The 26080-nt window shown below is 39.3% G+C and overlaps 2 protein-coding genes across 2 annotated transcripts in view; one reads left to right on the top strand and one right to left on the bottom strand.

The window, feature by feature from the left end:
* Window positions 1-204: 204 nt before the first annotated feature.
* Window positions 205-15103, bottom strand: retreg2 (reticulophagy regulator family member 2). The gene is made up of 9 exons (XM_088930455.1): window positions 14813-15103; window positions 13304-13407; window positions 10141-10171; window positions 8795-8924; window positions 7304-7388; window positions 7038-7175; window positions 6357-6445; window positions 6071-6206; window positions 205-4832 (listed from the first exon to the last, which is right to left on the bottom strand). Exons 1-9 carry the CDS (start codon window positions 15076-15078, stop codon window positions 4177-4179), a joined length of 1635 nt encoding a protein of 544 aa, XP_088786581.1. The 5' UTR covers window positions 15079-15103; the 3' UTR covers window positions 205-4176.
* A 5133-nt stretch (window positions 15104-20236) lies between these two features.
* fer1l6 (fer-1 like family member 6) overlaps window positions 20237-26080 on the top strand; it is a 37945-nt gene continuing 32101 nt past the window's right edge. Inside the window, exons 1-8 of the mRNA XM_088931223.1 lie at window positions 20237-20360; window positions 21388-21464; window positions 22019-22136; window positions 22590-22644; window positions 23429-23560; window positions 24213-24275; window positions 25325-25403; window positions 25842-25998. Of these exons, the coding sequence (XP_088787349.1) occupies window positions 20332-20360; window positions 21388-21464; window positions 22019-22136; window positions 22590-22644; window positions 23429-23560; window positions 24213-24275; window positions 25325-25403; window positions 25842-25998 (710 nt within the window). The 5' untranslated portion in view covers window positions 20237-20331. The remainder of the gene's footprint in view (window positions 20361-21387; window positions 21465-22018; window positions 22137-22589; window positions 22645-23428; window positions 23561-24212; window positions 24276-25324; window positions 25404-25841; window positions 25999-26080) is intronic.

Genomic DNA, 26080 nt, shown 5'->3' on the forward strand with positions numbered 1-26080 from the left:
TAAAAAAAATAATCTACTATTATCAACTGCTCAGAACAGTGCAGTGTACTTTCTTAATTGCCTTGGCAAATAATCATCACCATTAATGACCCAGAACTATTTACATCTCTGCTAAAAACGATGATGCCGTTGGAAAAACTGAATTTAGTAAAAGAAAAGGCAATGGAAGAATGAGTTTAATAAAAAAAACATTTCACTGCGGAGTACAGTACGTTATTACTTTAATTCTCATCTGTTATTGTGTTACAATTGTAAGACTGTTTACAAGACTATACAACGGAGGCAAAAACATTCATCTTTCCCCAGATTACTTCATGGTGATCATTACAGCAACAATTCCTTGATGCATGCTCAGAGCCCGTTTCTTACATACTATGCATTACTAAAATACTATATACTGTATAACTGGAGCTATATATTGGACTACAGGTTCTGGAGAAGGCTTAGAAGTCACCTTTAAAACATCAATTTGTAAAGATCTAAAACCCAATTAAGTTTCCTTGTGCTAAAAAACACAAATGACACATCACACAGGTGACCTACAAGACCTTCATGGCTCCCCAGGACCCTATAAGATCCTGATGTATGATGCAATATTCTTCTGTCAGGCATATAAATTGATTTTTTTAGCCAATGTGTGAAACTGTCAAAACTGTACATCAGCTTACATAGAATGGTGAACAATGCCCAAACAATTAAATCAGAAATCACTCTGAAAAACTGAGATCTTTTAATTGCAGATAACAACCAATGGGTACTTGTAGCAAGCTTTCTGGCAAGATGGAAACAATATCATTACAAAAGGTCTGCAGGTAAAGAACATTAATGTACTAACACTTAGAAAGCTTCAAAAGGGTGATTTACTACCACTGTGTCTTTGTAACAAGTAGTGATGTAGAGGCAATTCTTCCTGGCTGCACTTCTCTGCCTTTTACGTTTGCAATAGAAGCACTGTAGTCGTGTACAAAGTAATTTTTCCAGGATTTTGAATATTATATTAATGTGATTGAAATAAATTGACGACTACTGGCAAACCTTTTCAAACATTGAATTCATACAACTTTTCCAGATTCCCACAAGACAAGGGCCATTCCATGCATCAAATGTTAGGAGAGAAGTTCTGCCCCCTCAACTGAAGTCTTCCTGACCACGATTAATCAGCAGGGCTATCTGAAGAGAAATTTTAAAAAGAGGCTATGTGAGTGCTCTTGAAATGAGGAGATAAAAAGGAAACTGAGGAATCTAAGAAAAGAAAAGTCAGATCTCTATCAAGGAACCTGTATACACCACACAAGTAGGAAAAGGAACTGGAAGGACTAAAGCTATGCTTGCAATAAAAACTCCCACTCCTTACCAAGTTTAATCCGTAATACTACTGTAAGTAACCGATTTTTGGTTTGCCAAAATACTATACAAGGCTGTATATATAGTCACAATAACTATTTTCATTTAGAAAACATAAAAAAATTGCCATTCGCAGATTTTAAATTTACACTTCACAAATCACAATTCAATCAGTAATATGAACAGAAAAAAAATCTGCAATACCCTGCTTTGTTTTGGATTTTCCTTTTTCTAAACTCTTAAGATTTGACAGGATCAAGTCGTTTTCATTTACAACAGGTATCGTGGCGGACGATACTTAATTCACTTTAGTCTCTATGCTGGGGCCACTAAAATAAAAGCACAACCAGTCAGAAGAAGAGGAGATAGCACCTTCCTGATAACTTTGTTTTTGGATTAATTTAATTTTACTTTGGTTTGAAAAATAAGAGCATAATCTACGAAAGGTTACAAACGAGAGGAGGCCATTTGGCAATAGCTAGTCATCCATGGATCTTGGGGTACTGGATTCAACAAGATGATTGGGTAGCGAGCTTGTTGCATTCTCCTACACCCCTTTGTGTACATATGTACCTCCTGTTCTCACTTTTGAATGCGCTTCCACGTAGTTAATGGATGGGGATGATAACCAGACTTACTAAAAACGTTACAAGGCAGTGTTTTTGATCACAAAGCATGTGTTACATCTTCAAGCTCAAAGTAAAATGATTACTTTTTAAAAAATAACATCCACAGTCCTATAAGAATATGGGAAGAATGAAACATACAGGCAACAGCATTCCTAGAAGGCTCAACCCTTCTACCTCTCTTTAAAAAACAATTGATAAAAATGAAGCCTGATCGAATCGTTCAGATTAAACAAACTGTAAAAACACAAAGATCCTAAGGTTTTACAGACTAAGCTTCTACTCCCTCCAGATTTCACACTTAATTTGTTTCTTTAAAGTGCCATCTCTATTGCGGTGTCACACTTTTCTTTCAAAGCTGAATAGTCATTTTGGAATGCTCAAGTAGTTCAGTTCTTCAACTCTGGCCCAAGATAACAGATCAGCAAGCTTTATAGTACTGTAAAAAATGGATAAACAGATGGAACCCAGAAGACTGTGGCTCTCAAGGGCAGAAACTGAGGAACACCACTTTCAGTCAATAACTAAAATTTATGTAGGCTGAATATATATATAAAAATCTGATCATTTAGATTTGTAATCTTTATCCATTGTAGTGCAAAGCAGAACAGATAATTTTGAGTTTTTTAAATGAGGGAGTTTAAAGAACATGAGAAATAAGTAATAGTTAATAGTATGAATGTGCCTGTATTAATACTGAATCCACAACAGGATTCAATATATTTACTTTGGTTTGTAAACCAATATCAATGGATAAGTCTCTTTTTACTATAGTGGTGAAAAGACTAGAAGGAGACTTGTAAAATGTCACCGTTTTATGTAATAAGTGTCCCTTTCCAAAAATGTCATAATTCAAGTTCTCCTAAGATCAGAGAGTGTCTACACGCAAAACTATTGAGCTTCTGAAAAGAACGCCCGGCATGGCCTTTTCAAAATTTTAAACATTTAATGGTGTGACTCAAATGTGATTGATTTTCATCACAACGGGGGAAAAAACATCTCAGATTACCCAAGAGTTCTCAAAGTACTCCTGTCCCAAGATACATTGTCTGCTGTGCACTAACGCGGAATCAGCTGAAGCAGTCAGTCTCATGCAGACAAGATCACTTCCTTACACAAGGACAAAGGTAGCTTGTTCCCATGTGTCCCTATTATGGTTTGAGGTAAAGTCATGCAAAAAAAAAAATAGACATATTTCACAAAACACAATTCAAGATGACAACTACAGAAAATGCCCACCTTTTGAAGAATGGGTCTAGAGTCTCGTGCATGTTGCAGACAATTTAAATTGGGTCAGCGATAACAATATTGATGCTTACCATTACAAAACCGCAGGAACCCTGATTCCTAATATTTCTTTATCTGCTTACACAGATATAATACCAATATGTTCATGCCTATGGCCAAACGATGAGGCAGTCTGTACTCAGGCAGGCAAGATTTACTTATCCTACCCAGAACAAACATCACTTCCTAATACCATCCTGAAAGTCACCAACATGATTTCACAAGGAAATGGTGTACTCGTGTATGTCATCACTAAACTAAGGTATATACAAGTGGTGGAAATATATGTATGTTATTTTAATAAGTTACATTTTTTTTATTTCCAAATCCATAAAGCAACTTGATTCAGTTTCCATAATGTAAAGACCTGTTCTGTAAAATGACAGCCATACTGTCAATTAATGTTTCAATAGAAGACTAAAAATGTTAACAAGCTGCTTACTCCAGAAATGCCATTTTGTGTCTCTGTACATGGCATGTATACATGTATGAATTCAGGTATATGTACAATTTATTTTTCATTATCAGGTTACTAAAGATTACAGATAACCCTACCATTATTTTTACATAAAACTAGTCCACTGTCAACATATCTGTCAGGCATGACAGAAAACACAGCCTTAATCAAACTTTGTTTAAAATGTTTGTGAAAACCAAATCATTTCACAGCACACCGCCAACATCATTTTCTCAGTAACCTACCAGCTAATATACTATAAATCATGGTCTGGTCAAATCAAATTCTTCACGATGGTAAAAATTTTCAGCTACGATGACCACGCTCCCTCGTTTACATTTGTAAGTAGGACTGAATTAGATTTCTTGTGAATGTGGCTACATTTCACTGACCAAAACCCTGGTATGTAATTATATGCTTATATTTAGAAACAGGAGAAGCATCTTCAAATTTGTGATAAAGCTAGGAGTCTTCCGTCTGCGGGCAGGAAGAGGGTGTCTCTGTAGGCTGCGCCACTGTCAGTTCCTGCTCTTCTTCCCTCGGCTCTGAGCTCAGGCCCAGCTCTGCGTCCATCTGATCCAGTTCTCTTTGGTCCAGCAGCTCGAAATCTTCCTCCTCCAGGCCCCCAGGTGCTGTCGCTCCATGGGCAGGGCTTTCAGTCTCCTCTTTCAGTTCAGTCTCAGTCAGGGGCGTCTGGGGCTCCGGAGGGAGGAACTCGGCTATGGAAGGGCCCTCGCTGGCCTCGCTGGAGCGCAGGAGGGCGGACAGAGTGTTCTGTACCACAGTGGAAATGGCCGTGCTGACAATCTCCTCGCTCAGGGCCTCAAGGGAGAGCCCCTGGCCCTGAGCCTCCTCTCCAGTCCCCGGCGGCCTCCCGTGCCCGTTGAAGTGCGTGTTGACGAAATGCAGAGGGGACGCTAGGCTCTGGATCAGGAAACCTGCGGGGCTCTGCTCCCCGGGCCCCGGAGGGGTCGCCAGGGCTGTCTCTAGCTGCTGGCCCACGCAGCAGCGTGGGGACCCCTGCTCGATCGAGGTGTACTCGTCCACTGAGGGGAACTCTGGCAAGTCTTTGGAAAAGGTTTCCTCTGGCTCACTGTTCATGCTCTGCTGGTCCAAGTCTGCAAAAACAAAAAACAAAGGGAAGATAACTACATAGATGCAAAGCAACGCATATTATATACAGGTCTGTGAATATGTATGCATCCCTTTTCACATTTTCTACCTCTCTGCACATCTTCAGAGATGCTATCAGAGCAGGTGGCACAGTGGCATGATGGGTAGCATTGCTTCCTCACAGCACTGAGGCCCTGGATGCAATTCCTGCTATCTGCATGGAGTTCGCATGTTCTCTCTGCATTCCTCCAGGTACTCCAGTTTCCTCTCACAGTCCAAAAACATGCTGGTAGGCTAACTGGCTTCTGAGAAAATTGGTGCTGGTGTGCATGTGTGTGGCCTGCGATGGACTGGTATGCAATCCAGGGCGTACCCTCACTTGTACCCGTTCCTATTGGAACAGGCTCTGGCTCTTCCGTGACCATGTATTAGACAGAGAAAATGGGGGTCATGTGGGTCCTAGTGAAATATAAAGGGAGCCTGAGTGAATAAAGAAAACCAAAGTTTTCATAAACAAGTCATCTTATATCCATCTTATGTCCCTGTGTGAAAAAGTTAACACCCCCTTAGATTCAGTAACTGCAAACAGACGCTTCCTGTAATTGGTGACCAGTCCGTCAGATCACTGTGTGGGAATTTTGGCCCACTCCTCCATGATGAACCGTTTGAACTTCGTGACATCTGTAAGTTTTCTACCAGGAGCTGTTTGTTTCAGGTCCTGCCACAACATTTCTAAGAGGTTTATGTCTGCACTTGAACCATTCCAAAACATTGAATTTCTTTGTACGGTCTCAATTTTTTAATAAATTATAGTCTTTTTGAAATTTTTGTCTTTCAAATCACCCTTGAAGTTGAAGGTAAAATGACAGGCTCTCAAAAGGTATTCACAAATTCCACAGGCAAACTTACAGTTACAGTACCTAGTTATTTAAGCCATTATTAAAGTGAAACGTGTAATAGAAACTGTGTCTCTACAAACCAAAAGCTTCTAGTAAGACACAAATTTTAGAGAATGAAAGAATCAGTATTTTGGAATTGTAGTCCTTGTGCAAGAACCTGTGACTAAAAACCATCCAACCTGCTGAATCACACCCATCATTCCAGTGACATTGTCATTCAGTCTGTGAATGCTATACGATCTTCAAGATCCCAGACATATGAATTCACTTACAGTACCTACCCTTTGTGAAATTCACTACACAAATGCAGGATGGTTTTTTTCTGAGAAGCGAAACGGGTTTACCTTCTGACACATCAGTGAGCTGTGGTGTTGTTGCCCTGGAGACAGAGAATCCACCGCTCTCTAGAATTGAGGCCTCTTCATCAGACAGCTCCGAGTCCGTGATGGCCAAGGCGAGAGCCGCCGTCTTCACGTCCACCTGGCAGAGACATTGACAGTACTCCAGCCCTTTTATTTCCGCAGTACATAAATAAGCCACTGGCCAGTCCGATACAGACACAGGCCAGTGAATCCTGAAGTGTGGCACACAGGACCTAATTATTTGCAGACCCATGGGAAGAGTACTTACAGTTGGAGAGAAACAGGAAAGCTCCTCCTCACTTTCACTCTCGGTCTCTGCCAGCGCCTCTTCACTTCCTTCTGGCTCCTTTTTCATTTCTACACAAGACGTTAACTCTTATAAGACCACAGCTCTTAAATGCAAGATATGTTTTTCATATCCTCACGTCCACTACCAGAAGCTTACACCCTCCCCTTATTTACTGTATTACTAAAAAAAAAGCATTTCACCTACACAGAATAAAGACACCCACTAATTAGCTGTTTGAGCCATTCCAGGATTTCTGAGCTGCTGGCTAAGGGGGCAAGAGGAGACCTACCACTGCTTAATACAAATGCAGTATAAGACTGGAAATATATATTTACCATTTACTCACACTGAATTGGTATGAAAGCCTGCAAAGCTCAGTCATTTTTAGAAAATTGGCATTTAACAGTTTTGTTGCTTTTGCTTGTTTGCCTTTTCTCAGTCCCTATACACTGTTTACAATGATCCTAAGTCAAACAATGGCCCGTGCCTTTTATGCAACATAGTTACAAAGTCTGTCAATATAAATATTAAACTAGGATAAAACTGGATCAACAATTCCATAAAACAGATGTTGGCCTTTCATTAAATCTATTAATGACAGTTTATTTTGGCTCTGTCTTTCGACAGCTGCCCTGCTGCTTTTCTTTAATAGTGACTTACTTTTCTTCTCATGCTTGCGGTGCTGTGTGCCTCCCTTCATGCTGTAGTCGAGTTTCATCAGGATGGGCTCTAGCCCAGTGTACATCTTCTGAATCAACTCATGGTATACCACCAGTGGCCAGAGCAGTACACTCAGCACTGCGGAACACACCAGAGAAACAGAAATAAAAAAACTGTCTTGATCTTGTTTTGAGACCTCCCATAAGATGACCAATTTAAAAAGTGGGATTAACGTCAGAGAGTGATATGCACTCATATTTACTTACATATAATATACGAGATCATTATTCCTGGGATGTAATGTCCAACAACAGCCAAAATTGAGCATCCTGCACACATCATCGCACAGAACTGAAAGAACATAATAAAGAACACAATACTTAATTCTGAATAAGACCACTTACATCTAATACAAGCATTCCTTGTATTTACACAGTAGTTATCATTCTGAAGGTCGGGAGCTTCACATATTGAATGGGAATCGATTCATATGAATGTGATGAAGTGAGAAAACCATCAAGGTCAGCTATTGGTAAAATAAAGGTGAGTTCGAATAAGTGGAAATTAGCCAGGACATGGGGATTAACACACCTAGTCTTCATGAAAAGAGCACATTTAAGGCAAGAGTATATGTATTGTGTGATCTTTAACAACCACCAGTAGAGAAGGTGTCAGTTTAACACCACATTTGATGGTCAGCATTTTCCTATTGGAGAGTGATCGCACCACACTGAAGCGTTAGTCTAGAAGAGCGCCACCTGCTGGTCCACTTGCACCACTTTCAGCAGCAACATGATTTTCCTTAAAGTGATCTTCCATCCATCCATGCTTGAGTAAACCAGGACAAATATAATGTATAAAACAGAAGAATAAGTTCCAAAAATAGGGGTTTTGGATCTTAAAGATAAAAAAAAGAGATCACTTTCATCCATGCAGAAATATGAATAATTTCTGCAGTGTAATGCCATGTTTAGAGATGGTTAGAGAGGGTAAAAGACAGATAATAAGCATTATATTTACATGTATTTATAATAATGTATAATATGGATAGCACAGTGGTGCAGTGGTTCACTTTCCTGCCTCATAGCGCTGGGGTTCTGGGTTCTATTCTAGACCTGGGCCGCCATCTGTGTGGTGGTTTGTATGTTCTCCCCGTGCTCTTGTGGGTTTCCTTTGGGTGCACCAGTCTTCTACCATAGTCCAAAGACATACCGGTAGGTTAACTGGCTCCTGGGAAAATAGACCCTAGGTGTGAGTGAGTGCATGTCTGTGATTGTGTCTGTGTGTCTGCCCTGAGATGGACTGGCGTCCCATCCAGGGTGTACCCGGCCTCACGTCTGCTGCTTGCTGCATAGGCTCCAGCTCCCCTGTGACCCTGAACTATATATAACATACTGTATATTAAACTCTACAAAATATTGTGTTGAACTCTTTTACATTAAGGAAAATATTAAAGCAATGATAAAGGAGTAAACATAAGGTATTACTGCTTTGGAACAAATTCTGTTATACCCTGGATGGATTCTGGTTGAATGAAAACAATCTTCACTACAAACAGATTAAGAGTACAGACAAAATCTTAAATCCCATGCATTAGAAAATATCAAAACAAGTAGAACTAGGCATTTCAAAGTTTAAACTATATATTCTGGAAATGTAGTGCTTGTTCTCCAGTAATCACTTTAGATTAAAATCTATTTAGATGAAAACCCGACCACTTGATCATGCAATCATGTTTATCACAAGAGATATATTACCTTGCCATGATTGAGCCGTTTGTACTGCAGCATTTCTTGAATGTAGAGGCTGCAGGTCAGGTAGCTCTCAGCCAGATGGTGACTAAGCTCTGGAACACTTAGGAGCCGGGGATGCACTGCTATATTTTCTCTGAAGATACAGAAACAGTCCAGTCCCATTTCAAAAGTACTCCAATTGAGAATTTTTTTCCCAGCAGAGAACACCAAACATACAAAAATAGACAAAAAAAAACTGGATGCAATGTATGCTACAATAATGGGGCAATGCTTGGAAAAATGTGTCAAATATCTTAATAGCTTCTAGCTTGATCAAAAGTCAGTCAGATGCTCCCAACAGACAAAGACAATGTGGACTATGAAGGTTCATATAGGCTTGATCTAAAATGTGTCTTTAAATTGCTTTAAGAAAACCAGACATAAAGAAATGTAAGTAAAAAAACTACTATAAAATATAAGACTTGATACAAATACTCTGTATTATAAAGCTTATAATTGAGAATTTCTAACTGCACACACTGCACATAGCTACAAAACTTCTGTAGTATAAACTTTCAATACGTCAGACTTCAAACGGAAAGAGACGGCCAGCTATTTACAGTGGTTAACAGCATTTTAAGAATTAACAAGTCATCTTACTGTAATTTAGTAACTTTTAATATCTACAAAAAGGTATCAAAGACAGTCTGTGTACTTCTCTACAAAAATGACAAAAAATACTCTTAATATTGGGTCAATCCCCAGTTATTAGAACTGAAATGTGTCATGACATCAATTACACTGTGCTTACAAATTGTTATGTATTTGGTATCAAACGCTTTGTTTTCAGATGTCACTCAATGGTTCAAATATTTAGCTAGAGGCCTTATGACCAAGGAGTGTTTCAGTAGGAGAAAGAGATTAGATAGTAGGCCAAGAAATGTCAGTACATTTCTACTAAAAAATTCTGAAAGTATTAGTATTAGGAGCAAATTGTTGAAGTTTATTAGTTGTTTTTTCTTTGTACAAAGAAGTCCTATTTTTCTGTAACTGTTTTTGTCATTTACAACATGCAATATAAATAGTGCTTTGTTTCATTTTAAGTACCCAGATTTCTTTAGTTAAAATTAATTTACAAACTTAAAAGTCCTACTCAAAAGAAAACCCGACAAATTGAAAATGCAAACACTCACTCATCTCAATGATGGTTTCCAGATTTGTTCAAACAATTTGTCAAAACATGAAAACCACTGTCACTGCCAGACTACACACCATTTATAGGCCTACTCAGCCTTCAAAAAGGTAACATTAAGTGCTTCAAGACATTCTGAAGAGAACGTGGCGAACGTGTTTTTTGGTTGAGTACATACATGTCACTTCTGGAGGCTTCTGGGTACCGAACTGCAGCCCAAGCAGGAGAAGCAAAAGAAAAATATTAAATGTTAAACAGTTATATTACATCTATAGATAGAAGTATACTTCACTAATACTTTTTTTAAAAAGCTCTACAGTAGTATTATTAGCGATGACTAATTTTAGGGTCATGGTGCCTTATTGCATGTATGTACCAATACTGTTGATAATGAGATTTGGGAGCTACAGTTCCCATGACATGGTGCAAGTTTTACCTCAGTATTATATCTGACCAGAAAACACAGCAAATGTTCAAAAGACTACTGAGGTGAAATAAGGTATTAGTCACTTCAAAAAGTAACATGCACAGCTCTTTCGCCTGTGTATACATCCAAACTGGGTATACTGGTATCTTTCTGCATTTTTGTTTTTCGATTTTTACTCTGCTTGACATTCCTATTAAATCACCTCAGCAACCTCCATCCAATTAACTCGCTGATCAGGTAATGGTGAAGCAACTGATTAATCAAAAAGATGTCAAAAACCTTTACATTTCAAAATGTTTTTTTCTGAATTTTCTCAAGATTAACACAGACTGATATACTTGTTTTTTTATGTCAGTGGCACAAACAACAACATTGCATCTTATGTAGAATTTCCATGGCCTTGTATTTGTTTTTTATTATTCAAGCCAACGGTCACTGCTGTGTTTTTTAAATCAGACTCATTTCCATCAATTTTAATATTTTACATTTTATTAAATGTACAACTTCATAACTGATGAGGATCCCTCTTCTGTTGTTCAAGGACTGATAGCAGATGTTCCCTAGTATCACAGAATGATTTGATAGCAGGTACAGCATTGGAAACTGAATCTTTGCGACAGGATAGTTACAAAAGAACATTCAAACAAAGAAAAAAAAAGAACTTGATCGCAAATCACTTTGTCAATTAAACTCATTATTTAATAAAGTAACTTTGAACTCGCTGAACTGAAGGAGGCCGAAATATTTTCAAAACCTGGTTTATGGTGCCCAGATTTTTTTCCTCTTTTGAAAACCACGATGTCTGTGTCTTCTGAAAATAACATATTGGGTGGTATCTTGCCATTTGATATGCAAGATAATGTAAATGTTAAAGTTAATGAACTCATCTCAATATACATGAGGCAAAACAGTGTTTTAAACTTAATCAAGTAACTTACACCTATAAAAAAAGAAAAACTGAGCAGTTTAGCCTTCTACTTTGATTTCTGCCAGATGTCATTTTTGGAACAATTAAGTAGAAGCATATTCAGATTATGAGAAATTGTCAAGAGAGGAGAAATTTAATAACCGTGTCAGTGCCATGTTTCATTAATACACTTTTACAGCATCACCTGGAGAGCTGCTACACACAGAGTGAGCCCTGCACCACACATTTTGCTGCTTGATATGAAACAGCTGCCACCACCACTAAATACTGGTTAACAACAGGCAAGAGTAACTTCAAATAACTAGCCACACTGAGGTAGGCAGCTGAAAGCCCAACAGCAAAAAAGAACTGGGTCAGGTCAAATCGGTCAGCAGGACCTATTTCCATCACACAAAATGACACGATTCATTTATTGCTTCTTCTTGGGGTACAGCTTTTTCAAAACCAAACAGCTTGCTTAACACACAATTAATGTGCTGGAACAAAACTAACAAATCAGCTCACGTTGTATCTAAAAATACAGTTTAAGCTCCTCGTATGGCTGACTCATCCTGTTCAAGGCAGATAATTGATCAAGGGAGATCGATGAAGGGCGGATAAGTAGCAGACGATATAATTCAGCAGCTCATAACTAGGGTGGTGTACTGTATCAAGGCTTGGTATTGAAAGTTGCAGTACCATCCTGAACCTCCAGAGGACCATATTAACACTTAGGTACCACTGACCAAAAGCCAGAGAAAAATACTCCAATCCCAAATGGAAGCCAAATCCAACATTTAAGCACAGTACTTTTTTCCACTTTATCACAAAGTCAGCAAAGGGCTCTTTCCTAAATAAGAATTCAGCAGAATTTCTGTAGACTCAATAAATCTGAACTTTATTGGGGGGGGGGGTTGTTAAAATTTTAAGGGTTCAATATCACTGTCACAATGCAACAAAAAATATTTTCGTACATGAGGATATATAAAACCATATTCTGGTCAATGGCTACAGCTAAGGTTTAGAGAGCCAGCAGCCATATCACCCTGCAGCTTCCAGCTGTCAGCCCACTGAAGCTCAGCAGGTGTGAGCTTGGTCAGTACCTGGATGGGAGACCTCCTGGGAAAAACTAAGGTTGCTGCTGGAAGAGGTGTTAGTGGGGGCGCTCACTCTGTGGTCCATGTGGGTCCTAATGCCCCAGTATAGTGACAGGACACTATGTCGTCCTTCAGATGAGACGTAAAACCGAGGTCCTGACTCTCTGTGGTCATTAAAAATCCCAGGGTGTTTCTCGAAAAGAGTAGGGGTGTAACCCCGGCGTCCTGGCCAAATCATGGCCTCCTAATAATCCCCATCTATGAACTGGCTTCAATACTCTGCTCTCCTCCCCACTGATAGCTGATGTGTGGTGAGTGTACTGGCGCACTATGGCTGCCGTCGCATCATCCAGGTGGGGCTGCACATTGGTGGTGGTGGAGGGGAGTCCCCATTACCTGTAAAGCACTTTGAGTGGAGTGTCCAGAAAAGCGCTATATAAGTGTTAGTAATTATTATTATTAGAGATGTATAGGTGTCATAGAACAATTACTTTAGAATTAGAATCCCTTGAAATACCGGGTTGGAGTAAAAAGTTTTATTTCTTGTCCATCAGGAACAGTTTCAATATAAACACAAAATACAAACAGCCCGTTATAATTCAGGCTTTCATTCACTTTCCATCCCTAACCATCCTCCTACGAGCTCCTCACATATTTTCTCAACTACACAACTTCACACACAAACAGAAGAGCACTACACAAACATCCTACATTCCAGTCCGACACTATGTCCCACCCATTAGTTAAGAGCTGCTTCTGGAATGTATATTACCACAAATTATATATACGGATCCCGGTCATTAAGGAATCAGTGCTCCAACAGTGTGTAAAACTACCCCTCTGTGCACGCTAAAAGCAGGTAGGGTTCTGACCCTTCCCTTCTCTGAGACGCTTGGCTGTCCCAGTTTACCTGTGATGGCAGGCAGCTTGTCTTTCCACCTCTCCAGCAACACCAGCCCCAGCAGAGACAGGCTCAGCAGGAACAGGGGTCTCAGGGTCGTGGAGGACAGAAGCCTGTACAGAGGGAAGAAAAAAAAAAAGGAAAGCTGACAAATGACGGCCTTTCACCAAATAATAGGTTATCATGACAATGTGGGGATGCATTCTGTTTCGAAGAATCACAGTTACACGATCCAGAGGACTCAAAAACAAGACAAAAAAATCTCCGAACAAACCTCCCTGTCTGTACCAGGAAAACAGCATGCAAGTCGACGAAAAAGCCTTTTTCCACCCCCCCCTCAGAAAAGATCTCTCTTTCCGGACGCCTAATTAATTGATTAGAAACACGCTGCTGAAACGACACAGCTGGGGGTCAGGAAGCACTGGCTGGCTCACGCTAGCAAATTAACCTCAAATTCAATTATGAAGCTAGGTAATTAACAACAGCCGGACCGGACTGTCATGACACTGTGGACATCTGCAACTATCTGACCTGAGATCAGTGTTTTCTTGGTATGGGACACAAATCCTCCAATGAAGTCAGATGATTAAGGTGCACAGCCCTCCCAATATATTGAGTTTCTTTTGGTTGGAAAACTTCTCGATTGGCATACAGCTGCCTACAAGCAAACCAACCCATTGTACACGGTAACATGTTTCTCTACCACAAACCTCATACAGGCATTGATGTCAGCAGTTAAAAAACCAAACAATTTACTTGTAGTGTCAATAAGAGACAGCGACAGTAAAGACATTATTGTCTCCGAGTCTCTTTCCACCCACAAACTTCCACCGCAAATAAAACCAAGCGGTTCATAAAAATGCCAACAGCTTCGACATGAAGCAAAGATGCACTGAAATTTGCACAGGATTTTTTAAACTCAAGTATTTAAATCTAACTTGGGTAAAAATGAAGCAAACGCGCGTGTGTGTGTGTGTGTGTGAACACTTCTTTAATGTAAGCTGCGATAAAAATTGAGGCGACTGTTATAAAGTGTAACATCTCTCAGTCTCGCAGCTGCCGCGACCATACTTTTAGGGACCAGGCTTTTTTCAGTAAATGCGCTGCAATTTTCTTTCTAAAATGCCTGGGCTGGGTGCTTTAGACAGGAAGGCCAACTGACATTTCTGTTGTCAAGTTCCTAGACATTTTTTTTTTTCCCGGCCGTCCTCTTTCGTCGAAAACCCAGGTTATCTCTCACAGTACGGTTTGCTGACAAGCGCAGGCATGACCTTCCCGACTAAAAAAAAAGAAGACGGGCTCTGAACTCCATCGTTTCTGCCTTTAAAAGTGGTGTTTATAACCACAGAGCAACGACCACCCGGTTTGTGCGTTTGTGCGCAGTGCCGTTCCTCGCAGTATTACATGGCGTGACTAACAGGACGGGTTTAAAACGCCCTGGACCCGCCGCGTTCCGCATAATGGTGTCAGTGGCTTAAAAGAAAGGGCCGGTAGCCTTTAAAGGATGAGATGTTTTACCAGAACACGCCATTCAGCGTGCAGGCGACGATGATGCTGTGCAGTGGCCTCTCCCACACCAGCAGCCTCTGCACCCAGAGCACGGCGAGCTCGTACTGCGCCAGCAATCCCTGCAGACGTTCGCGGACCCGCCGCAGCTCCGGGCTGCCGTCCCCGGCCGCCCGCTCGGCCTCCCCGGCCGGGAACAGGGCCTCCAAACCGACCGTGGAGGAGGACATGAAGGGATCCCGACCCGCCGCAGCTCCTGCCTCCTCCCCGCTCGCCATCTTCCAATGTTGTTGTTATGGTGCTGGAGATCACGGGGTCGGGAGGAGGGGACGTTAACCCCTGTCATGTGACCCCGCTTAGCGGTCCTTGCGTGGCTTCATTACTGACACCTGCTGGACAGGGGTGACAGTGCTCTAAAAGGTTTAAATATTTTTTCTCTTCATAGTGACTTACACATTCTGAGACACAAAGTAGAGTACACATTATGAGACATTTAATTTCTGGGATTCTAAAATATATATAAAGTCAGTTATCAGTATGCAAATTTGTATACGGGCATTTCGTGTTGTTTTTTTTAAAATTGTATAATTGACAAGTTAGGGACTCCCCTCCACCACCACCAGTGTGCAGCATCCACCTGGATGATGCAACGGCAGCCATAGTGTGCCAGACTGTTCCCCACACATCAGCTCTCACTGATCAACTATCAGTGGGGAGGAGAACAGAGAGATGAAGCCAATTCATAGATGGGGATTATTAGGAGGCCATGATTGGTAAGGGCTAATGGGAAATTTGGCCAGGACGCTGGGGTTACACCCCTACTCTTTTCGAGAAATGCCCTGGGATTTTTAATGACCATTATGTTTCATTTGGAGGACGGCGCCTTTTTACAGTATAGTGTCCCCGTCATTATTAGGACCGACGCAGAATGCAGGGTGAGCGCCTGACACACTACTGTGTGTGTCTGTGGTTTCTTTCTCACTGGGGAAATCTTCATGAAGTTCTGGTCCAGAGGTTAGAGTGCCACCTACTGGTCTACCAGCACCAATTACAACAATAACCAGGATGACCTTGGAGATCCCCCCACCCCAGTACTGGAATTAACATAGCCTTGCATAGCTTCTGATCTAAGCCAAAGCCTTCTGTAGCTTCTGATAACAGAGCTGCAAATTATGGTTTCTCGTTGCAGTTTCTGTATAATCTATTCTATTGTATGGAGGTTTATCCCTGTTTTTAAAGCACTTCAAGTGGTAGACACCACTGTTTGTTATTGATTGATAGCTTTGATAAGCTTGAAGGTATTATCTTCTGTCCTGTTGTTAATGGTAACAGAGGAGGACAGTGTGACAGGCTCTTTCAAGGGACTTTTGAACCACCTGTTTACCAGGGGTGTATATTTGCACAGTTCCCTTACATCCTGTTCCCAGAAGTTAAGTAAACACATAACTTGGCAAGAAAAAAAAAACTACATTTCGAGATTGGTAGATAGGTGATGAGAAACAAAAAAAAATCGATGCGACATGCAAATCTGTTTCAGCAGACAATCTAGGTTTGAATCATTAAAGTGAAGTGTTATCATTGTAATTAACATTACAGAGTAAGACAGGGGTGTAACAGCAGGTAGCCTTTGCATGTAATTGGGAGGGAGTCTCTCAGTGGCAGCTTAGGTGTTATTTTCAGGAAAGATAACAACATAGTAAATTGGAAAACTATGGTCCTTAATTTGTTTTAGAACTTCTTTATTATTAACATGATGCTGCAGTGTTACATTCCGATACATATGATCTAGGATGAAACACAACTTCTAATTGGGCAGATGTATACAGTGGTGTGCTGCAGGCATGGTGTAGATTATGATACAGTGGGCTACCTAGTTAAATTGTAGATTACAGTATTCAAAAATGCAGAGTGGCAAAAACAGAGACAATGAGAATGACAAAATGACTCAGAGCAGTGGTTCTTAACCTGGGGGTGTGAGATGTGCTTTCTGGGGGGTGAAAGATGACTAAATGTTGAAAAAAGTAATTTCTGAATGTCTAGCAATACATTTCCACCTAGGGCTGATAATGTAAAGACAATCTATTGACATTTTTGCAGTATAAGTTACAAATTAGGCCAGTTTTCAAATCCAGCTGCCTGTTTTTCAACTAATGAACAAAAGCTGAAAATCACTCTCCTAACTTTTTTCCCAAAATTCCCAATTGAGATTTACTGGCCAGTTGTTTTTTAACAAACAAGGAACCACATCCTGTTGGTTTGTTTTTTTAGTTTCCCAGTATATCCAGCTCTGTATTTTGTAAGAAACTGGTTTTAGTGAAATTATCATATCTCCATTTTCAGAGATAGTATGTCTTCCTGGTATTGTCACCCGATACTGTACCTGAAAGCTTTATCAGATGGTGGACATTTGGTTTGAAGAAACAGAAGCCATATGCCATGAGATTATAGTCTGGTCAATGAGAGCTCATGCCCTAAGAACAAATATTAGCACTGAAGATAAAAAACAATTACAGCCACTGAAATGTTTTTTTAAGGATATATTTCTTTTTACTTTTTTTACTGTGAATCCTTTACCTGACACCTCTGGTTGTGACACAGTATTAAAAACTCACCTGGTGCAGAAGAGTTTTTATCACATCAGCTCTTCATCTTTTTTAATTAAAAATGCTACAATCTTACTTCTTGTGCAGAAGACTGTAATGTGCATTTTGGATTGCCAGAAGTTTGTATTCTTATTTCATCCCTTAAAATAGGCAAGGTAAGACCTTTTTATATTTCTATATGTAAAGGATTTTTAATGTCAGTTTTGATGTTAACCTCTGTTTTAAAACATTATTTGCTACTGTAGCTACTGCCCTTGTGCTTATTTCTGTTGATTTTAACTGTAGGTTTTCCAGCACTCATATTTACTACTTTTTTTAATTTACATAACACAGATACTATACCTGCAAAGCTGGTACAATACTCTTATAAGGATTCATCTGTATAAGCTGCACCTAAGGTATTTTCAGACAACAAATTGCTCACATGAACTGCCTTCTGCATAGTCTCAGCTGGTGATCCTGAGAAAAAAAATCCAGTGGAATGAATCTGAGAATTTGAGCAAAATAGCAGGCAATTACCACAGACCTCAGGTACTGTAGGGAGAAAAGACCGCCTGGTTCAGCCAAGATAAAGAGGTCTGTGAGATCAATGAATGGATGAATGGACAGCAACTTTAACTATACTCATTCCAACTGAGTGAGAGGGACATGACCGCAAACCCCACACTGCCCAGCGAGGAATCGAACCTGGGAGTTTGTGTAACCGTTGTCATGTAAGACAAACGCTATATAGAACTGTCAATACAACAAAACATCATGCAACGCAGTTATTAGACCTCTGTTTCTGAAATTGGGTTTGAGGTTGAATGGTAAAGACATTCTTAATGAACAGCATTACTTAACTGCTTAAAGGAAACTTTGCTGGTAACCTTAAAATAGAAGCAATTCTACTTGCAGCTATAGTACACTACAGTAATGTAACATTCAGTACAAATGAGTATTATTTGCATGATCAACTCACTCAAATTAGAGATTGAGTCAGTCCAATCTTGCTTTCATATATCATATGAAAGTGTGGTTTGTAAGAGTAATATGGTAATTATACGGTAATAATATACCGTATAATGAAAAGAGCAATAATTTATATAAGAACATAAGAAAAGGTTGAAAATACAAAAGGTTTCAGAAAGGAGGCCATTCAGAACATCAGGGGGACTTTCCATCTGGTTTTTGGCAGCTAATTAGGTTTTTCATCCAGTCATTTCTTAAAGAAGCCAGTTTATGTGTTTAACAACATGACTGAGTATCTGTTCCAGACTTGCATGCATACCAGGCTATCTTAACTTTGTTATTGTGCTGTTTTTCTGACCATTGTTCAGCAAATAAATATTAAAATAGACTATTTTCACCAGAAAACATATCTAGAATCCCCTACAATAGATTGTTTTAAAATGATTATGAAAATTTGAATGTGGCACAAAAGAAGCCCCAGTTCCACAGAAGAGCTGATATGACAGACATCAGTGAGAGACATCAATGAAACTGCTGACTAACCTGAAGGCCAGGAAGTGGAATTTCCACTCAGATAGCAAAAGTAAAAACAGGAAAGTGCACAGAAAACCGAGGGGAAAAAAACTGTGTCAGCGCGATGATAGAAAAATATCACCTTTATCTAGTTTAATGCCACAATGTAGAATAGGTCTAGATTAGGTTTCCTTAAAAAAGGAAACTCTCAGCATAACAACTTTACCGAAAACAAAAGAGCATTGCTATTGAAACTGTGTTATTGATGCGAGTGGCATGACAGTGTGATAATTCTCACAGCTGTTCCTTAGCTCTGGGACTGATTGGGGACTGTGCTTTCTGTGTGGAGTTTGCATGTTCCCTTCATGTTGGCATGATTTTTTTCTGCTTTCCTCCAACTCTTCAAAGGCATAATGGCTAGTTTAACTGGTGTCTCAATATTGTACCTACATGTTTGTGTGTGTCCCCTGCATTGAACTGGTGTCCCTTCTGGGTTATAGTCTTGCATTGAACCCTGTGCTCCTGGGGTATATTCTGCGGTTGTAAAGAACTGATTTTTCATGATCTGGTGAACATTCTAAGCAAAGGTGTCCACTGATGTTTTATGACAGATTCCTCTTACTGCCCTAAATAAATGACTTGCAGAATTGAACCTTTGCCAGAGGCAATGCAGCAGCAAATGTAACTATTATTACTATGACATATTTACAACCAGAAAGGCCATGACAGTGTTTAAGTCCCTTTGCAAACATTAGCTACACTCATTCAGTTTCAGGTTTCTGACTGCTGGGCATTATTTTGTTGTGCCTAGACACTTCATGTTTGCTTAAGTGCAGATGCATTTATTTGATTATTAAAAAGAATCCAGAAGAAATTCCAGGGAAAACAAAGTTGGAGAGAATGTGTGTGTTTTTTTTTTCTCTAAGTGCCAGCGGCCATTGTTAATTTATGGTAAGACAAAAGTCAAAAGACAAAAGAGTTTGTCATTTTGGAAACATTTTGCAAAGCAGGCTTGTTACTGTAATTTAAGCTAAGCAGAAAAGATCAACTTGCGGGGCGCACATGTGTCATCACACACCAGGTGACAATGAGGCAAGGACAGCACTCATTGTTTTACATTTACCTCAATTCAGGTTGTTCAAAATCAGAAGTCAAAATGGCGACGTACTGTAACATGTGACTCAAACGAAAGAAAAACAAAGGAAAAAGTCACCTGGGCTTATATTTTCCAGGCAAATAGGGAATGTTTTCTGTAAGGGAGGTGCCACTATATTAGATATGTAAGGGCTTGGCTCAGAACCATGGTTTTGGAGCATAGTTTCCCTTCATTCACTTTTACTGATTAACAAGTCAGAGCTTCATTGCATGAGACAGGAATGCAGATATTGTAACGTCTTCCAGACACTGGGGTTCTGGGCATTTCATTAGAGTGAGGGGACACAGGTGGAATACCCACTGGTCAAGATGGACACGTCCACCCCAACAACACAGCGGTAAGAGACAAAAGCCATTTGTTTTGACATTGGGTATTTTTTTTAGGTTCTACCATCCATTTCTGATCATGTTTGTGATGCTAATAAAGCTCTGGAAATTTAACTGTCTAGAAAAAGACTCATATTTTTCTATAATTTATTTTACAATACATGTCAGGATTGTGGAATTGTTAGAACTTTAATATAATATTAGATAAATATAATATTATAATATTATTATTAATAATAATTAATATAATAATGAAATATAATATTAGATACATTAACAGACAATATAATCTATTTAAACTCAAGGCATAAAAGAAAACACACTGATACAGTATATCACAGATCTGAAAAAAATGTGCTGCATCTTGTCTATCTTTTTCAATTGTGTAACTCCTTAAAAATACAAAACTAACTGAGGCTTACATGTCAGAGCTACATTTGACCCAATACTACCACAGTCTCTTTGTGTTCAATTTTGGACATCATTCAAGAAAGTTTTTTCTGCTCTGGCACTAGTCCAGAGAAGAGTGGCCAGATTTATTCTCATGCTGAAATGAACGTCCTTTACTCTCAGGGCTAAAAAAATCAGAATGTTTTTTATGTCTTGAACAGAGAACACTTCAAGGACACCTCCTTCAAGTCTTCAAAATATTCAAAAGCATAAACAAAGTCAACCCAACAGACATTTTCAGAATCAGCATAGAAATGCTTTGAACTGCATTAAAACTGCAAGAGACAAACCTTTGCTGTTTTTTGTATCCTTAACTGAGTCAGCTAACAATTTTTAAATGTATTTTAACCCACTAGGTCTGCTTTCCACACTGAGGAGACTGCGTTTCTGATTTTGCTCTAAGTTGTAGATAAAGGAGTGACATCTATTTCTGTTTCATCTTCATACTTTCCATACTCTAGAACTCTGTGTCACATAATGGTTGGTCATGGTGCCTGAGAAAGTCAAAATTCATCACAGCTCTGTTATTTTACTTCTCTGAATTTCACATGCTGTTGGCATCTATCTTACTTTTTCTTCCTATTTCAGGAAAGGGATGTTTGGTATTAAGAAGAAGAAGAAAAAGGCTGACAAGGGCTTAGTCTTTGCAAATAAGGGTGCTCTGGGTAAGGCCTATAAAACAAATATGCCCTCTGTTTACCAAGCACCTTCTCCAGTTATAAAGATGTTAGATTTGTTTACACTCTGTGTTGTTCGGTAATGATAGTGTGCAAACATGCGTTATGTTCACTAGGAAATTTTTAATTTTTTTAAAGAAAACATGTCTTATTAAGGCTTCAGGGGGAGGATGGTAAATTTTGAAAATAAAAAGCATATACTGTACCTTAAGATGTTCTGTAAAAACAAAACAAATTCTCATACCAATCAGTCGATATTGTTGGCGTCTGTTTTTCAAATCCAATATACTAAGTTTCAGAGTACAGAACGTCACAGATTCAGGGATTTCAAAGAAAGGAGAGGAAGATGAAGGGAGGTATTTGAGTTCAGTTTATGTAGCTAGTTTGGTGGATATGGTCCTAAGGCACAGCTGTGTGTGATTGGCTTGTCTATGTTATCTCACCCAAACATCAGTGAAAAACCTCAATTTATAGTGACTGTGGTTAAGAGTACATTATTGGTGGTGCTTCAATGTATTGATTGGAAATTGTACACTTTACAGATGGCAGCGAAACAGACGTCACTCCAGAAACCCCTGCGCTGGCCGGAGCAAGTGAAACAGAAGATGGCAGTTTGGCTGGCCCTTCAGGAACCCCCAGAAAACCAAAAATCAGAAAAAGGTATTCAGTGCTCAAGTGTACTTAATGTTAAAACACCAACTTATGTATTATTACACAGTTACACAGCACCATAAGGGTTACTGCTGCTGCCTCTCAGTTATTGGGTCAAGTTCAGCTTGAGACACATTCGGTGTGAAGTCTGCATGTTCTCTATGTGCCTTTGTGGGCTTTCTCCAGGAGCTGTGGTCTCCCCCCCTCCATCCAAAGACACACTGGTTATGTTAATTGGTGTCTTAAATTAGTCCCTGTGTGTGTTTGCATGCCCTGTGATGGACTGGCACCGTGCCCAGGCCGTCCCAAGTTGCACCCTGTGCCATGACGTTTGACAGAAGTGGGTGGCGTTCTCATAATGTGTGGTTGGATACTTGTGGAATGTGTCTGCAATCAGCAATAGCAAAGTAAAATCCAATTATGCAACAAAACAAATGTTGTTTTTGTGTCTCTCTCTAACAGATCCAAGCCCGTAAACAAAATCCATGACAGTGAGAGTAAACCGCAGTCATTCCAGGTAAATGAATATTAAACAAATCGGAAAATGACAGAGATTGTTTCCATATGTAAAATACTGCATTACAGCTGTTTTCAACAACTTTTTCTGATACGGTCTTCTAATACTTGCATATATTGTTGTGTCAGATCTGTAAACTAAAGGCTGTAAAGTGCTAGAAAAAGCAAACAACTTAAATTTTTCTTTTACAGTGTGAATACTGGGACAATTTTTTTTTCCCTTTTATGTACAGTATCTTTTTAGCAGGGCCTTCTGTTAATTTACCATACAATTAAGCTGTAAATTGAGTGTACCACAAGAAAATCTACTGTAAATAACGCTTGCTCATTGTTTGAATGCATATTTAAGGTTATAATGTACACAGATTAGCTCTGTATAAAGTCCCTGCAAAGCAATGCCAGACTGCTTTCATGAATTCCTTCATGCAAAAACATAATCTTCTGTGTTAAATCATAACAGATTTTCTAAATCATGTAACAGATCATCTTAAATTATGTACAGTACTTTCTTGTTAAAGCCAAGGTAGAGCGCATTGCCTGTCAATTTAATTTTCTCAGTTTGTCGCTCTGTTCTGTGTGTATTTACAGTATCTCACATTCTCTAAGACGTCAGTTTACAGAGTCTGCCACTGTAAACCCAATGACAGATGGGCTAAATTGAATGACCATTTACTACACTGCAAATGGATTACATACAATACGTTGCATATTGCACATATTGCATCGTATTCATGCCCGGGGTTGTTGTGAGAAAGTTTAAACGGAGTCTGTATTTACGTTTTTAGATTTCCTTTAACATCACAGAGGCTCGACAGCTGGTGGGAGAGAACATCGACCCCTGTGTAGTAATTGAAGTCGGAGAGGAAAAGAAGCAAACGACGGTTAAAGAGGGGACCAACTCCCCATTTTACAATGAGGTAGAAAATGTTGCGATCTTGTCAGAGGGCCACTGTATCACTTTTTCATTACACGGACACGGACAACAGAGCATTTTTGAGAATCGCCACCCCCCTGCAGAAATAAAAGACACAGTACTCCACATTTTGTGAATGTTTTTTGCAGGGTTCTGACAATTAAAGTCGGAAAAGCAATATGTGTAATTTGTAGTGTTTGCGTCTTATAACATTTTTTGAACAAGTACAGTACGTCTTCCAAACACACAGTTGTGGACCGCTGTCCTTGGTGATTTACTGTAGAGCTAACCTGTTTATTAAGCTTGTGCAGCTAGCTTTAATATTTGTTCATTTTGAGATAAGGACGTTAATATTACATTATGAAATACAATTTAGTACTGCAATACATGTTAGTTTAAAAAATGCTTTTTAAAGTTTGTCAATGTAATATCGTAATTGTTCTCTTTTTCCCTACGTTAAACAAGTGATGTGTTTTTTTCTCACAATATTTAATATATGCAGTAGAAATAATTTCTCCTGTAAAATTAAAATCTCATTCATCAGTGCTTTTAGTCGAGTGAAATACTTAGAAAACATAAAAGTTACCACAAGCAACTAACTAATTTCACATTTAACTATCTCTTTGTACTGTATAACAATTTGATTTATTTAACAGTATTTCGTGTTTGACTTCTTTGGCCCTCAAGAAACATTTTTCGACAAAGTCGTCAAGCTCTCAGTAAGTACAACGTTAAACAGGTGCTATTACTGAATTAAAAATCAGGCTTTTTTTCATATTGAGTACAAAGAGCCTGAATTTACAGGAATAAATCTTCTACAGTGCTGATAAAAATTTGACCCCAAGGCTTTTCTGAATTTATTTATGTTTTAGTTCTATAATATAATTAGATTTTAATGAAAGTCATAAGAAAAGAACAAGATGACCTGATTAAAAGTATAACACAAAGACAGAAGATATTTCGGATTTAATTAACAAAGTGATTGAACAGTAAATATCCTCATGTGAATAAGTATGTAAACCATTAGATTCAGTAACAGGGGGGACCTCTTTAAGCAGCAATGACTCTGGCTTCTGCTTTTATGGATTTTGGCTGATTCTTCCCTACAGAACCCTTTAAAGGCTGTGACATGTAAGGTTTTATTTCATGAATGGCTTGCTTCAGGTCTTGCTGTCTCAATTCAATGGGGCTTGGGTCCAGACTTTGACTAACCTAATCCAAACCCCCCAAATCGTCTTCCATTCTGTTGTACAGTAGATATGCTTGTACAGTATGTTTAGGATCATTGTCTTGATGCATGACCCACTTTCAGCTCCCATGAATGAATGGATTCTACTCCAGGATTTGCAGATACAACACCAAATTCTTGGTTCTGTCAATGATGACAAGTCATCCAGGTCCTGTGGCAGCAAAGCAGCCCCAAACCATGAAACTCCCACCATCATGCTTGAGCTTCAGGATGATGTCCTTCTCTTGGAAGGCAGTGTTTGGTTTTTGCCTGGGGAGTTCGCAAAACATTTTCTCAGCACTGTGAAGTGAACTGAAATGACAAAAAAGGGGAACTCCATGGATTTAAGGAAGAGTGAGATTATAGAAATATACAGTAGTGATGGCATTAGACAGGATTAAAATTAGTGAGGGCTTATTAACAGAAAGGAAAAAATCTGTAGTTTATATTTAATTAAATAAAAACAGGAACTGTATTGCATGTCTTATTGCTAGAACTAAAACAGCTGAGAATATAATAATAATTTTGTTCCCCACCAAGGTTATGCATTCCAAAATTATGCGAAGCTTCACTATTGGATCTTTCAAACTGGATGTAGGAACTGTTTATAGCCAACCAGGTAAGATATTTCCTTATCAAATGTGGTACGAATCAATGGTCCAGTATACATTTGTCTTGGTTTCTGAATGTCTAGGGTGGAAGGGTGAAGGGTGTAGACAGAGATGGAATTTAAAAAATGTTGATGCCTTCAACAGAATGTGTTTAAAGTAGTTGGGACACTGACACACACCTCCTGGACCACGGTTTCGCTGTAGTACACATTACACTCCCAAGTACAGGAGTGTTCTAGTTTTCTTATTCTGGAAGTCTGATAACCCTCCTCATACAGATGAAGACAACACTGACAGTACTTCCTCTAAAAAGCTCACAAAGGCTGTACATGTCTTCACGGTTAGCCTGAAGGACTAACAACTATGGTAATAATAATATTAATTGCTTACACTTGTATAGAGCTTTTCTGGACACTCCACTCCACTTCATTCACTCAATTCCTCAGGTCATCAGTTCTCCAACAAGTGGGCCATGCTCACCGACCCTGTGGACATCCAGACAGGGGTGAAAGGATACCTGAAGTGTGATATTAGTGTGACAGGGAAAGGAGAGACAGTGCAGCCCACGCAGAAAGCCAGTGACGCAGAAGAGCAGATTGAAAAGTAAGTACCTGCTCCCTTATTTGCATTCCAAACGGGAGCACCTTCATTTAAAGAAAAGTTGTCCCGTTAACCCACGTTTTAT

The sequence above is a fragment of the Atractosteus spatula genome, chromosome 13 (assembly GCF_055471065.1).
Source record: "Atractosteus spatula isolate fAtrSpa1 chromosome 13, fAtrSpa1.hap1, whole genome shotgun sequence".
Taxonomy (NCBI): Eukaryota; Metazoa; Chordata; class Actinopteri; order Semionotiformes; family Lepisosteidae; genus Atractosteus; species Atractosteus spatula.